The sequence below is a fragment of the Chelon labrosus genome (genome assembly GCF_963514085.1).
Source record: "Chelon labrosus genome assembly, chromosome: 18".
Lineage (NCBI taxonomy): Eukaryota > Metazoa > Chordata > Actinopteri > Mugiliformes > Mugilidae > Chelon > Chelon labrosus.
This window is the reverse complement of record NC_140351.1, coordinates 8,229,166-8,245,579: the sequence shown is the minus strand read 5'-3', so window position 1 is coordinate 8,245,579 and position 16,414 is coordinate 8,229,166. Positions and strand designations below refer to the sequence as shown.

The window sequence follows — 16,414 nt, the reverse complement described above, 5'->3', positions numbered from 1 at the left end:
GTTTAGCCCCGACTTCAACAACAGTGTCACCATCTTTGATTCATTTCCTCCTCTGAGTGTTGAGCATTGCACTGCAACTTTCTATGTGGCAAAGATTCACTTGAAGCCTTTGACACAGAGATCCTCAATCATGTCTTCTTCTGTTAATTTAACACACAGTCATGGCATTTGGCATATGTCATAGAACTTGTACCAACATCTAGCATGGAAAAAAGGTACTGTCTGGTGAGTCTAACTCTGAGGTCTATTTTATGTCTTGGAACCAAGTCAATGAATTAAAATGTCATGATTCATCCATTTATTTTCAACAAGTATCCCAAACTAATAAAACAGCAGTGGGACTTTATATTTCATTTGAAATAGGTGACAGAAAATGAGCAGAGCAATGTGATTGAGAGAGGTGAAATATGAAGGAAAGCAGAGATTATCCATCAGTAACTCTTATCTGAGCTGCAGGTGGATTCAAGATGGAGTCTAAAGGAGTTATGTCGCCCTCTGGTGGTGGTTTACATTCAAAGCCCATTGAGAGAATGAGTGCAGATGTCCACAGAGAAGTTTAATGTTACTGTTTCAGTGTTTATAATACTTTGAGTGAATCAATCTGAATATGAATCGATATGATTCCAGGTGATATTTACACACAATATGTGAAATGTCGGACACAGTGTAATATAAATATAAATTCACAAACAAGGATTCTTTCATTTTTCACAGTAACTTGTAATAAAATAATGGACAAACAGTAGAACAGTAGCAAATGGAAAGAAGCAAATGAACTGAAAATCACAAATTGGTGCAGATTTGTGGCCTTTATAATTAGCAGTGTGTGATATGTAGATAACTTATGACACAACAAAGAACACATGAAGAGGAACTACCCGTCTCTCGCCCGATGACAGCTCGGACAGGCTGCAGCAGACCCCGCGACCCTTCATAGGAACAAGCAGTTACAGAAGATCAATGAATGAATAAATTCAGATGACGTCAAATTTGTAGAATAATCAAAGAAATAAAATGAAGACATGTGAGGTAAAACCCTCTGAGGAACATAAATACATGACTGTAGGATGTTTGAGCAGCACCTTAGCACTGTCTGTCTGTGCTGCACCTTCTCTCACCACAAGGGGGAGCTCACCGTCCTGAAATATACATCACACTATTTACATGTACAGTATGGTGTTCCTTCCTCACTTTAACCAATCACAACCTCTGTCTGTGGGACAATCATTTTGTCTGCTGTCATTTTAAAAACTCCTCCTTTCTCTGCTGCTCTCAGTTCTCATTTCACTGTCAGATCCATTCAGCCCTCCTCCACCTCACTGATGTCTCAGCATCCACACCTCCTCGTTCTTCACTCCTCCTCCACTACTACCAGGGTCACACAATTTGCACTTTGCAGGACATTACCTCTATTAAGAAAAAAACTCAAACAGCAAAATATGTCCATGAAGATTAGAGCGAAATGCATCACTGAATAAAACTGAGCAATGAATCCTAACATGTTATCAGAAACAGGAGTGAATTAAAGCGAGAAGCTGGAAATATATGAACAACAATCGGAAAGGAAAAATAAAATAAGACTCAATGTTTCATGTTACAAATCACACAACATCTGCTGTATATGAGGTCAGCACATAGATATGGACGTGATGATAATTGAAATAGAAATGAATAATGACATCATCCTGTCTTTTTTTCTTCTTAAATGAGTTGCATGAATAAAACTTGCAGCACATTAAATCTGAGTCTCCACACAAACAAAACACACTTCTCATTTCTTCTTGACTTCAGCATAGAGATAATCTGTGTCGTTAGCAGTCTGTGTTAATCTCCTTGCTGGTTTCTTGATGTTGACCTGTGCGTACACCGTGTCCTGCTGCTGTCCACTGTCCTGCACTGAGACAGAGGACGGGTCACGTCTCTGCTTGGAGAAACTGATCTCTCCATAATGGATGTTTTTTCCTTCTTGTGTTTCACCTGCAGCTTCTTCAACAACCAGATCTTCACCTCTTTGACTCTATAAGAAATTAACCACATGTGACGTTTAGTGAGGAAGATCTTCACCTGAATCCTTCCTTATTAAATCATTACTTTTACTTTTTGAATACATTGAGTAGACTGCTCTGATAGAGGTAATATATAAAGTAACTAAACACTGAGTCAGGTAGACTACAGAGAAGTTTAGTCATTGCAAACCTGAGTCTGTTGTTGAGTTTGATGCCTTGACTTTAACCACCTGGAAAACATCAGAGGCTGTTAGATGAACTATACTGTGTTTTAGGGTCAATATATTTGACAGTAAAATGTTAAGACTGATGGGAAACAGATATTTTTGGATGTGCAGCTAAAATGTCAGCGACAGTAACTGAGTCATGTTTGCTGCTTTGATATGTGATACTTACCAAACAAAGATGATCAAGCAGATGAGTACGATGATCCCAATGATTCCTCCAAGAACTGGTTTCCAGTGTGAGGAGCCTAAAACAAGACATGATTTAATGTGGACGTATTGATATAATGAAACCAGAAATAACTCTTACTGTGTTTGAGTGGATTCAGAAAAATAAATACTGAATGATATTTACCTTCAACAGTCAGATTAATCCCAGTAACTGAAGTCTGCGAGCTCTCTGTTCATAGAAAATAAAACCAAGTGAAACTAAAGTAGACATAGAACATCAGAAAAGAAACAAGAGGGAAAAAAGACGACAGCAGACTGACTTCATTTCTTCATTTACCTTCAACATTCAGATGAATCCATGGTGACGTCTGGTTACCAAGTTGATTTGAGGCCACACAGTAATAACCTCCTCCATCAGTCACATTGAAGCTGTAGAAGTGTCCTTCAGATACATTCATGGGTCCATCTTTGCTGTTCTTGAACCAGGTGAAGCGTCTGACGGGAGGCTTGGCTCTGCTGGAGCAGGTCAGGTTCACCCAGGTACCTGCTGACACCAAACCTGATGGACTGATGGATGCTGAGGTGTCTTTAGGAGCATCTGAGGAAAATGTGACAGAGATTGACTTTATTCATCACAAACAGCTGACATCTCATGAATCATCATGTGCTGACAGGATCCAACAACAAACTCTTGTTGTCTTACATGAAACACTGAGAGTCTCTTGTGTCTCTGCTGTCTTGACGTCTTTTCCTTCATTCACAGGATATCTGACAGAACAGATGATGTTGTTTCCATCATGTGTGTCTGACAGAGTGATGGTCTCCTGGATTTTAGTTGTAAAGGTCCCATCTGTGTTTTCCTCTATTTTGTTGTGAGGGTCTTGTTGGAGATTCCAGGTGAGTTGAGGAGGGGAGTGTGGACAGGGAGTGAAAGCTGAGCAGGTTATAGTGACAGACTCCTTCTCCTTCACATCATCTGGAATTTTAATTGTGGGTCTCCAAGGAGAATCTGTGGTTTTGTGCAAAATTTAAGACTGAGCAAAACAAATTTACCGATGCATTACAGAGTTTATGAACTAAGCTACAACTGCTCCACATTTTAACAAATAAAGTGAAATTATAAAACCTGTCTTACCTTTAACTGTTATTTGAAGAGGATCACAATCAGCTGTCGCCAGGAACGGCCCGTTCTCAATTCTGAAGTAGTATGTGTCTGAATGACTTGTGTTTAAATTAAAAAACAGAGTGGTGCAGTTTTTCTGTCTCAGGTCTCCAGTAATATTCATTGGATAGATGTTAACTGACTTTCTACTGTTGAAGATTACATTATTTGGATTTAGGCCAAATCTCGAGTCCTTTTTAATCCATACTCCGAAGGTTTCTCTGCTGCTGTTAAACCCTTTATCTGGTTTCTCACTATAGTTACATGGGATTTTCAAACAAGATCCACTCAGTGCTTCCATCTTCTTTGGTGCAGTAATGAAGAGGGCTGAATTTTCACGACAATCAGCCCAAACACCTGTAAAACCAGACTAATGATGAACATCATGTGGATGAAAATCTGCCTGAAGAGAAAGTTGACGAGACACAAACTCCAGTTCATCTGAAGCATGTTACATGTAGACCCTTTGAACAATGTCAGTAGAAAATATTTCAGACTAGAAATGATTCAAGTAATGTCTCCAAATAAAAGAGACTGAACAAACAGCTGACCTGAAAGAAAGAAGACACTCAGTAACATGTTGACTGTCACCACGTTCACACACAGGGCTGCCATGGCACTCATCTCCTAGACTGGAAACAAAGACAAAAAACAAAATATATCATGTGATTCCTCTCATGTTAAAATATTTAAATTTAAAAAACAGTAAAAAAAAATTTTTTACCAAATAAATCTGCAGTTAAAAGAAAGAAACAATATGGTTTTAATATTCAGTAATTTGTGAATTTCAGTTGATCAGCAGCAGATCAAATAACCAACTTCTCTGTTTAGTTGTCGTGGTGTAAAAGGAAACATCCAGACTTGACTTATTTTTTTCATTACTTCTGCTAGTTATCACTGAATAAATGCAAAAATACAAGAAGTCTTCATCCTTCCTGCTTCATCACTGTGAATGAGGAAGTCACCTTTTATGGTCATTTTGAGCTGATGAGGGTGTGAATGGTTTATTAATTTCCGATTACGTTCACTGTCTCACAACTGTCACTTACTGTCGATCACAGCTTTTCAATATTTATATCTACTGTAGAAGCAATGATATACTTATAAGGCAGAACACAAAGAAGAACTTTGATAACATCATGGCTGAGAAAAAACATATGAGCTGCAGGATGTGGAGAATTAAGTTTCCTGTCATTGAACTGTGATCAGTAAATGCAACATATTCTCGTCCAGGCCTCTGTGTCTTTTAACATGAACTAACATCTTGTGTGAGCTCACAGTAAAGGTGTGAAAAGTGTTTCTTTACTTGAGTGTAGGACCATCAACAGTCTGTGTGAAGCTGTTTTCTGTCCTGCACTGAGACAGGGGAAGGTTCAGGTCTCTGTTGAGAGAGGACGTCTTCATGCAGGACGTCTTCCTCTGATAATTTAAGATCTCTTCACCTGTTTGACTCTGTGAACAGACCTGTCGTTATTTATAGTTTCTTGAAATTGCACAATACATTAACAACAGCAATTATGGCAAGTTACACTGTTGTTTGTTATATTGATATATGTTGAGGGGAGGGACCTCTGTGGATCATCCCACAGATACTTGATCAGTTTGGGATCTAGTGAATTTGGAAGCCAGGTCGACATCTTGTGCTGTTCTTCATATTTTTTTTTTAGTTGTTCCTAAACTGTTTTTGTGTGTGTGTCTGTGTCAGGCTGCATCCTGCTGGGGATGGCTGCTGCCATCAAGGAGTGTCATTGCTATGGGGTGGGGGTGCCTGGTCTGGTCTTGGTGGGTGCTACATGTCTAAGTAACATCCACATGAATGAATAGCAGGTCCAAAAGTTTCCCAGCAGAACTCTGAATTGTCACAAGATGGTCAATGTAATTTACTTCTCCTATCAGTGGTCATGATATTTTGGCTGATCTGTGTATGTTCTCCTATTATTTTAGTTTTTTTTTGTTATATTATCTCTGATCCTTTAACAAAGAAGTAAATCTATTTGCCAGTCCATCATAACATTTTCGTTTGCCGTATATTTAGCTGAAGTCATGAAGCGACTGAGGGCAGCTATATGTGGAGATGTAAACTGGGTTCAATTTCCCTTCAGTCAGTGTCGGCGCGCACAGAGACATTTTTTGTTAATTATTTTTGGATTTCCTCTTTTGATAGGCAACCTTTCAGCCTTGTAATGCCACCACCACAGCCTCCCTCTCACTGGCAGACACACATGTGGAGATTATTATTGTCTTATTAAGAGTTTATGGACACAGGAGTTCCCTCGTGAAGGTACGCTTTAACGCTGACCTTATTTTAAACATGATGAGGAGGATTTTTAAAGACATGTATTGGATTGTAACAAAAAGATTGTTCAGAAAACATCACATCCACCATTTATTGTGAAGAACTTGTGCAAACTGTTCACCACAGGGTGGCTTACAGATGGGTGGCTCCCCCTTCATGCAGCTGTTGATGGTCAGAAAGTGTTCTGCAGAGGAGAGATTGAGCAGCACCAAGCTCCTAAACATTTTAGATGAATCTCTCACTCAAAGATGTTTATTAATTTGGTGACTTTTTTCTATTTTTCTGCTTTTATCTTTTCTCCTCTTCCGCTTTGATTTTCTTTCCATCAATGTCAGATGAATAACTTGTTTTCATTTTGAATTGAGCACCGTTGTCATAATGAACTATTTTAAAGAGTCATGCTCATGATATATAACAGGACTGAGTGTTTTCAGAGTTGGTGGGGGTCCCCTGGGGGGGTCTCCTACTGTCAATGAAAACATATCAAAGCAAATCCAACATATCTATGACTATCCTCTTGTCGACTTTCTCAGCCTCAGACTAAATGTGTGTGTACATGTATCTCTATAGGACAGAGGTTTGAAAGGCTAAAATGGATAAAGAAGCTTTTTTTAAATAATTTTTTACATTTTCCATAAAGGCATCATTTAGAACTTTCATTTAAGTTGAAAGAATGTTTAATGTTGTTTTAAAAGAACAAAGTTGTTCCTTAAATTCACATGTTCAACTCTTCATGAACAACCAGACTGTCCTACATCATAAATAGTATCTGACAACATGAACCAACCACAACACACATTTCCAAGACTTCCAGAAAAGCAATAAAATAACAAACCTGTAGGTTAAAACACTAAAATATAAAAAGTCGTGACATGTTTCTTACCAGATGAGTCTGCAGGTGAAACAAAGACTGTAGAACGTTTTGATATCAGTGGTTTTGAACTTGAGCAGATCAGAAAGAGACCAAGTAACAACTTCCCTGTTAAACCTACTTTGAAAGAAGGCGGACGTTATATATTAAGACTGTGACCACAGTTGGTTTGGTTGTACAGCCACAACATATCACATGACTTCCTGCTTAACTTGTGTTAATCAGGACATACAAATTTGTGGTTTCTTAAGCTCATCAGGTGTCAATGACTAATTTAAACTGTTGGACCTGGTATTCATTAATGTGGATGTTACTTAAACATGTAGCACCCACCTAGATCAGACCAGGCACCCCAACCCCATAGCAATGACACTCCTTGATGGCAGCAGCCATCCCCAGCAAGATGCAGCCTGACACAGACACACACACAAAAACGCTTGAGGAAATAAAATAAAAGTGATTGATTTCTGCAACCCTTCACAGGACAAGCAGTGACAGAAGATAAATGAATGAATGAATGATTTCACAGGAATCATTCTGTGGAGGAAGCTGTGCAGCAGTCTGTTGGTTCTGATGTTTCTGTACCTTTTCTGTGAAGGAAGAGGTACAAACAGTCCATGGCCCAAATCTGGGAGAGGACCCCTACAATCCCCTGTGCAGTTCTTAACACCCAGTCTAGGTCCCTCCTGTCCTGTGCTGTGCAGCTCCCATACCACACTGTCACACCGAGACAGAGGATGGGTTCTATTGTGGTCCTGTAGAAGTTTGTCAGTAGTTTACAGGAGAGTCCAGCCCTCTTCAGCTTTCTGAGGAATAAAAGCCTCTGTTGGGCCTTCTTCACCATGTGTGGAGTGTTCACAGACCAGGTCAGGTCAGGTCAGATGTGATGTGATTGCCCAGGAATTTGATGTCATTGACCCGCTCGACCACCTCCCCTTATATGAGGAGAGGAGCGTGCTCTGTCTTCCTTGACCACCTGTAGTCCACAGTGACCTCCTTGGTCTTGCTGGTGTTCAGAACAAGGTTGTTTTCTGAGCTGGGATGGATGGCAGAACAGTCATGTGTGAAGAGTGTGAAGAGAGCTGGGTGAACACACAGCCCTGCGGCGTTCCTGTGTTCAGGACCACTGTGGATGATGTGCAGTCCCCAATTCACACCACCGAGTAGAGATTGTTGCTTTAGAGGAAGTTTTCTGTTCTATAAAACACAGTCTGTCAAATGTAAATGTTCACATATGAATCTGTCAGTACAGATGCAGCTCCTCTGAGGTCAACAGCACCTAAAGCTCATCAGGTGTTGAAATCGATGTCTAAACACGGTCTGTTAAATATATGAGTGACCCATGTATTTAAGGCGGAGCAGCTGGAGGACATGAAGATCTACATTATGGACTTCTACAAGGTTTTCATATTTCAGCCTGGAGACAATAGTTGATCCTGACATCAGACTGAACGGTCAGGTGATGATGTTGTGCAGATGCACTTTATGTCACTGAAATCGTCTTCAGATGACGTGATGCCTGAGGTCAACAGGTGAAACGTTTTAAGGACATAAACCTGAGGAAAAAGCAAAAGATTTTTAGTGAAATAATGTGAAATAATATGTGTTCTTTGGACTGCACAGAAGGTTACATACCTGAAATACCTGGTTATTTTTTACATGATCAGGTTTTGTCTGATTTAGAATAGGTGTGTGTGCAAGGGTTTAATGTTAGATCCTCAGATTAAACCAAAAATGCAGTCATTTCTGAATATCAGTTGATCAGCAGCAGATCAAATAACCAACTTCTCTCTGTTTAGTCGTTCTCTTAAGAAGTCTTCATCCTTCCTGCTTTAATCCTGAGAAAGAGAAAGAAAATCTTTTGTGGGACCTTGACCTCATCAGGGTGTGAATGACTCATTTGTTCAAGCGAATCAATCCCATGCACCACTCAAAGACACCTGCACTGTCACTGCATGACCAGTGGGGGTGCATCTATTCTCTGTATGCAGTGCATGACACCAATGTATGCAATTATTAAAAAATTTTGCCAAATGTTTCCTATAAATTAGATAAGTAAACAGACACAATTGATTATTCCCTTCATTCTGGTTCAGGTTGATCTGATCACCTCAAATTAAAACTGAGAATCTCCACTTTAAGCCTGTACTCATTATCCAACTGTACTGTGAATATGTTTTGATAAAATGCTAAAATAACGACTTTATGATGAACATATGAGCACCAGAAGTGGAAGCAAATATGATCAAGCATCCGTTCAGTCCATGGAAGAACCCTCCATACAACTTCTCAGGATCTGCTGCCAACGTCTTGGGGCCTATAATTTCACAGGACACGTTCAGATGAGTTCATTTCACACGTCTGATATATAAATAACAGCGAAACTACAAACACGAGGTTAGCACATAAATGAAAACATGCTGATGACCTGGCAACCCAGAGTATCTCTGTATCTCTGTTCTGCAGCAAAGATTTATTGTGTTTGTGTAAATGCTCCGATTACATATGTAAGATTCACAATAAATATTGTAACAAGAACTTGGATAGAAAAATATCACTTCACTTCAATATCACTATCTTATACTTTTACATCTTAGAGTTCAGCGAAGAAAAACTCAAAGGCTCCTCCTGCAACTTTAATATTTCAGTTGTTACCACTAGAAACATCTCAGTATCTGCTGCCAACGTCTTGGGGCATAATTTCACAGGACAACTTCAGATGAGTTCATTTCACACATCTGAACAATCACCATGACATCATGACAGACACCATGTGAGGTCAGTGCATAAATATGAACATGCTGAAAACTGTGTGATATCTCGATTTGTTTTGCTGTTTCCTCCAAAGACAAGGTCAAAACTTGTTCCCACAGCATCACACACACTGTGGGAACGCCCCGTTACAGGCCTCGGTTTTCCCCTCTGCTGGTCAAGGGCCGTAAAGACTGGTTAAATGTGATGTCTTGTGTTCTCTCCCTTAGGTGAAGCTGATCTGCGGTAATCGGAAGGATCTGATCAGTAGGGGGAGGAACCATGTCTCTCTTTCTTTCTCACACCTTCTTCTTCCATATGCTTATACCAGAAGCTGACTTTAGACCTCAGTTTAGCCCCGACTTCAACAACAGTGTCACCATCTTTGATTCATTTCCTCCTCTGAGTGTTGAGCATTGCACTGCAACTTTCTATGTGGCAAAGATTCACTTGAAGCCTTTGACACAGATCCTCAACCATGTCTTCTTCTGTTAATTTAACACACAGTCATGGCATTTGGCATATGTCATAGAACTTGTACCAACATCTAACATGGAAAAAAGGTACTGTCTGGTGAGTCTAACTCTGAGGCCTATTTTATGTCTTGGAACCAAGTCAATGAATTAACATGTCATGATTCATCTATTTATTTTCAACAAGTATCCCAAACTAATAAAACAGCAGTGGGACTTTATATTTCATTTGAAATAGGTGACAGAAAATGAGCAGAGCAATGTGATTGAGAGAGGTGAAATATGAAGGAAAGCAGAGATTATCCATCAGTAACTCTTATCTGAGCTGCAGGTGGATTCAAGATGGAGTCTAAAGGAGTTATGTCGCACTCTGGTGGTGGTTTACATTCAAAGCCCAGTGAGAGAATGAGTGAAGATGTCCACAGTGAAGTTTAATGTTACTGTTTCAGTGTTTATAATACTTTGAGTGAATCAATCTGAATATGAATCGATATGATTCCATGTGATGTTTACACACAATATGTGAAATGTCGGACACAGTGTAATATAAATATAAATCCACAAACTGGGATTCTTTCATTTTTCGCAGTAACTTGTAAGAAAATAATGGACACACAGTAGAACAGTAGCAAATGGAAAGACACAAATGAACTAAAAATCACAGATGGGTGCAGAGAAGTGGCCTTTATAATTAGCAGTGTGTGATATGGAGACAACTTTTGACATAACAAAGAACACATGAAGAGGAACTATGATAAGTGACAAAATCAATTTCCGGTCTTGAACTGTTGTCAGTAAACAACATATTCTCGTCCAGGCTTCTGTGTCTTTTAGCATGAACTAACACCTTGAATGAGCTCACAGAGAAGGTGTGAACTCAGTGTTTTTTTACTTGAGTGTAGAGATCCTCTGGACCATCAGCAGTCTGTATGAAGCTGTTTTCTGTCTGAAACACTTTGACCTGTGTGTACACCGTGTCCTGCTGCTGTCCACTGTCCTGCACTGAGATAGAGGAAGGTTCAGGTCTCTGCTGGGCGAAGTGGACATCTTCATAATGGATGTCAAGCTCTTCACTGGTTTGAAAAGAAATGAGAGAAAAAAGACAAGACCAGACTCACTTCTGCATTTACCTTCAACATTCAGATGACGTCAGATTTGTAGAATAATCAAAGAAATAAAAGGAAGACATGTGAGGTAAAACCCTCTGAGGAACATAAATACATGACTGTAGGATGTTTGAGCAGCACCTTAGCACTGTCTGTCTGTGCCGCACCTTCTCTCACCACAAGGGGGAGCTCATCGTCCTGAAATATACATCACACTATTTACATGTACAGTATGGCGTTTCTTCTCGCTTTAACCAATCACAACCTCTGTCTGTGGGCCAATCATTCTGTCTGCTATCATTTAAAAAACTCCTCCTTTCTCTGATGCTCTCAGTTCTCATTTCACTGTCAGATCCATTAAGCCCTCCTCCACCTCACTGATGTCTCAGCATCCACACCTCCTCGTTCTTCACTCCTCCTCCACTACTACCAGGGTCTACACTCTATCAATTAAGTTTATGTTTCTGTACAGCTTGTTGAATGAACTTTATCTACATCATCTGATCTAATCTCTGTTCCTGCTCCATGTTTTATTATTTATTATGGTTTAGGTTAGTTGGTTAGTCAGAGCTCTCACACAGGAAGTAGATGCATTCACACAGAAATGAACCAGACATAATCTCAACACTATTTTAATGAATGCAGACATGCTGGTTAACACAGTAAGAGGCTGTATTCATCTGTATGTGCAGAAATGGAGTACAGAGGACTTGTAGTTAAACTTAGAAATACCACAACTTCCTTTTTTTTTTTTTTCTGCTGGTTCACACACTTTGTACTTTGCAGGACGTTACCTATTGTGAAAAAAAAAAGTACAAAATATGTCCATGAAGATTAGAGTGAAATGCATCACAGAATAAAACTGCAATAGGAAGAAAAGATGAATCCTAACATGTTATCAGAAACAGGAGTGAATTAAAGCAAGAAGCTGGAAATATATGAACAACAATCAGGAAGGCAAAAGAAAATAAGACATAATGTTTTATGTTATAAATCACACAACAACATCTGCTGTATGTGAGGTCAGCACATAGATATGGACATGGTGATAAATGAAACACAAATGAATAATGACATCATCCAGTCTGTTTTTTTCTTTGTTAAATGAGTTGCATGAATAAAAACTTGCACATTAAATCTGAGTCTCTGCACAAACAAAACACACTTCTCATTTTTTCTTGACTTCAGCATAGAGATAATCTGCGTCATTAGCAGTCTGTGTTAATCTCTTTGCTGGTTTGTTGATGTTGACCTGTGCGTACATTGTGTCCTGCTGCTGTCCACTGTCCTGCACTGAGACAGAGGACGGGTCACGTCTCTGCTTGGAGAAGTTGATCTCTCCATAATGGATGTTTTCTCCTTCTTGTGTTTCACCTGCAGGTTCTTCAACAACCAGATCTTCACCTCTTTGACTCTATAAGAAATGAACCACATGTGATGTTTAGTGAGGAAGATCTTCAGCTGAATCCTTCCTGATTAAATCATTACTTTTACTTTTTGAATAAGTTGAGTAGACTGCTCTGATAGAGGTAATATATAAAGTAACTAAACACTGAGTCAGGTAGACTACAGAGAAGTTTAGTCATTACAAACCTGAGTCTGTTGTTGAGTTTGATGCCTTGACTTTAACCACCTGGAAAACATCAGAGGCTGTTAGATGAACTATACTGTGTTTTAGGGTCAATATATTTGACAGTAAAATGTTAAGACTGATGGGAAAGCGATGTTTTTGGATGTGCAGCTAAAATGTCAGCGACAGTAACTGAGTCATGTTTGCTGCTTTGATATGTGATACTTACCAAACAAAGATGATCAAGCAGATGAGTACGGTGATCCCAATGATTCCTCCAAGAACTGGTTCCCAGTGTGAGGAGCCTAAAACAAGACATGATTGAATGTGGACGTACTGATATAATGAAACCAGATATAACTCTTACTGTGTGTTACGGCCCTAGTGCCTCTATGGTTGTTTTGGTGTGTTTGTGCCTCTCTCTCTCCCACTCTCCTCCTCCTCCAGGTGATCGCCCCTCCTCCGACCAGCAGCAGTTTCCACTCAGGTAATCAGCTGATCCTGGTTAAAGAGTGGAGGAGAGGTGCGGCCCGGAGAGAGAGAGAGATGGTGGACCACAGTGGTGGAAGCGTGAGGTTGACTTTGCTTGTTGGAACTCTGAATGGTGAAGTACTGACTAATCTTTTCTGTGGAAAAGACAGTAATCTTTCTTGGTCTTTTGCCTGTGTTCTTTTTTCCCCCCAGGTGTGGTGGCGCTTTTGGTTCGTTTTGTCTTTTTTCCCCCCCAGGTGTGGTGGCGCCTTTAGTTTGTTTGTGGCTGTCAGTTCTGGTCTGTTGTGTTTAGTTTCGTGACCAGCTTTCTTAGTTATCATTGGTATTTTGTTTTTGAATAAAGAACCATTCTTTTACACACAGTTATCGGTCTCTGTGTCGCTTTCCTTTTACCCGGAAACAATTTTCTTTTGTTTTCCTCCCTTCATCCCCCGGCTACATACTCGGGAGGTAACACTGTGTTTGAGTGGATTCAGAAAAATAAATACTGAATGATATTTACCTTCAACATTCAGATGAATCCATGGTGACGTCTGGTTACCAAGTTGATTTGAGGCCACACAGTAATAACCTCCTCCATCAGTCACGTTGAAGCTGTAGAAGTGTCCTTCAGATACGTTCATGGGTCCATCTGTGCTGTTCTTGAACCAGGTGAAGTGTCTGATGGGAGGCTTGGCTCTGCTGGAGCAGGTCAGGTTCACCCAGCTACCTGCTGACACCAAACCTGATGGACTGATGGATGCTGAGGTGTCTTTAGGAGCATCTGAGGAAAATGTGACAGAGATTGACTTTATTCATCACAAACAGCTGACATCCCATGAATCATCATGTGCTGACAGGATCCAACAACAAACTCTGGTTGTCTCACATGAAACATTGAGAGTCTCTAGTGTCTCTGCTGTCTTGACGTCTTTTCCTTCATTCACAGGATATCTGACAGAACAGGTGATGTTGTTTCCATCATGTGTGTCTGACAGAGTGATGGTCTCCTGGATTTTAGTTGTAAAGGTCCCATCTGTGTTTTCCTCTATTTTGTTGTGAGGGTCTTGTTGGAGATTCCAGGTGAGTTGAGGAGGGGAGTGTGGACAGGGAGTGAAAGCTGAGCAGGTTATAGTGACAGACTCCTTCTCCTTCAGATCACCTGAGATATTAATATTGGGTCCTGGAGGTCTCCAAGGAGAATCTGTGGTTTTGTGCAAAATTTCACATCAGTTTTAGTTGTTTTCGTTTTTCCTCCTACATACTGAGCATAACAAATTTACTGAGAATGTTTAGCATTAGAGTTTAAGGAACAAGGTAGAACTGCTTTCACATTTCATTCAAGGAAAGTGAAATTATAAAACCTGTCTTACCTTTAACTGTTATTTGAAGAGGATCACAATCAGCTGTTGCCTTGAACGGTCCGTTCTCAATTCTGAAGTAGTATGTGTCTGAATGACTTGTGTTTAAATTAAAAAACAGAGTGGTGCAGTTTTTCTGTCTCAGGTCTCCAGTAATATTCATTGGATAGATGTTAACTGACCCACTACTGTTGAAGATTACATTATTTGGATTTAGGCCAAATCTCGAGTCATTTTTAATCCACACTCCGAAGGTTTCTCTGCTGCTGTTAAACCCTTTATCTGCTTTCTCACTATAGTTACATGGGATTTTCAAACAAGATCCACTCAGTGCTTCCATCTTCTTTGGTGCAGTAATGAAGAGGGCTGAATTTTCACGACAATCAGCCCAAACACCTGTAAAACCAGACTAATGATGAACATCATGTGGATGAAAATCTGCCTGAAGAGAAAGTTGACGAGACACAAACTCCAGTTCATCTGCAGCATGTTACATGTAGACCCTTTGAACAATGTCAGTAGAAAATATTTCAGACTAGAAATGATTCAAGTAATGTCTCCAAATAAAAGAGACTGAACAAACAGCTGACCTGAAAGAAAGAAGACACTCAGTAACATGTTGACTGTCACCATGTTCACACACAGGGCTGCCATGACACTCATCTCCTAGACTGGAAACAAAGACAAAAACCAAAATATATCATGTGATTCCTCTCATGTTAAAATATTTAAATTTAAAAAACAGTAACATTTTTTTTTTTTTACCAAATAAATCTGCAGTTAAAAGAAAGAAACAATATGGTTTTAATATTCAGTAATTTGTGAATTTCAGTTGATCAGCAGCAGATCAAATAACCAACTTCTCTGTTTAGTTGTCGTGGTGTAAAAGGAAACACCCAGACTTGACTTATTTTTTTCATTACCTCTGCTAGTTATCACTGAATAAATGCAAAAATACAAGAAGTCTTCATCCTTCCTGCTTCATCACTGTGAATGAGGAAGTCACCTTTTATGGTCATTTTGAGCTGATGAGGGTGTGAATGGTTTATTAATTTCCGATTACGTTCACTGTCTCATAACTGTCACTTACTGTCGATCACAGCTTTTCAATATTTATATCTACTGTAGAAGCAATGATATACTGATAAGGCAGAACACAAAGAAGAACTTTGATAACATCATGGCTGAGAAAAAACATATGAGCTGCAGGATGTGGAGAATTAAGTTTCCTGTCATTGAACTGTGATCAGTAAAAGCAACATATTCTCGTCCAGGCCTCTGTGTCTTTTAACATGAACTAACATCTTGTATGAGCTCACAGTAAAGGTGTGAAAAGTGTTTCTTTACTTGAGTGTAGGACCATCAACAGTCTGTGTGAAGCTGTTTTCTGTCCTGCACTGAGACAGGGCAAGGTTCAGGTCTCTGTTGAGAGAAGTGGACGTCTTCATGCAGGACGTCTTCGTCTGATAATTCAAGATCTCTTCACCTGTTTGACTCTGTGAACAGACCTGTAGTTATTTGTAGTTTCTTGAAATTGCACAATACATTAACAACAGCAATTATGGCAAGTTACACTGTTGTTTGTTTTATTGATATATGTTGAGGGGAGGGACCTCTGTGGATCATCCCAGATACTTGATCAGTATGGAATCTAGTGAATTTGGAGGCCAGGTCGACATCTTGTGTTGTTCTTCGTATTTTTTTTTTTTTTAGTTGTTCCTAAACTGTTTTTGTGTGTGTGTCTGTGTCAGGCTGCATCCTGCTGGGGATGGCTGCTGCCATCAAGGAGTGTCATTGCTATGGGGTTGGGGTGCCTGGTCTGGTCTAGGTGGGTGCTACATGTCTAAGTAACATCCACACATTTGAATACCAAGTCCAAATGTTTCCCAGCAGAATATTCCATTCTCACAACATCCACACATTTGAATACCTGTCATAATATTTTGGCTGAT

The 16,414-nt window shown here is 39.7% G+C and overlaps 1 protein-coding gene across 1 annotated transcript; it reads right to left on the bottom strand.

The window, feature by feature from the left end:
• Positions 1 to 1,771: 1,771 nt before the first annotated feature.
• LOC311503712 (uncharacterized protein) lies at positions 1,772 to 14,845 on the bottom strand (the record flags this gene model as incomplete). The annotated part of the gene is made up of 13 exons (XM_084566583.1): positions 14,475 to 14,845; positions 13,991 to 14,305; positions 13,625 to 13,885; positions 12,860 to 12,935; positions 12,654 to 12,693; positions 12,323 to 12,474; positions 10,847 to 11,027; positions 3,537 to 3,933; positions 3,105 to 3,410; positions 2,739 to 2,999; positions 2,403 to 2,478; positions 2,197 to 2,236; positions 1,772 to 2,017 (listed from the first exon to the last, which is right to left on the bottom strand). The coding sequence occupies exons 1-13, from the start codon at positions 14,800 to 14,802 to the stop codon at positions 1,772 to 1,774; spliced, it is 2,679 nt and encodes an 892-aa protein (XP_084422709.1). The 5' UTR covers positions 14,803 to 14,845.
• Positions 14,846 to 16,414: the final 1,569 nt, after the last annotated feature.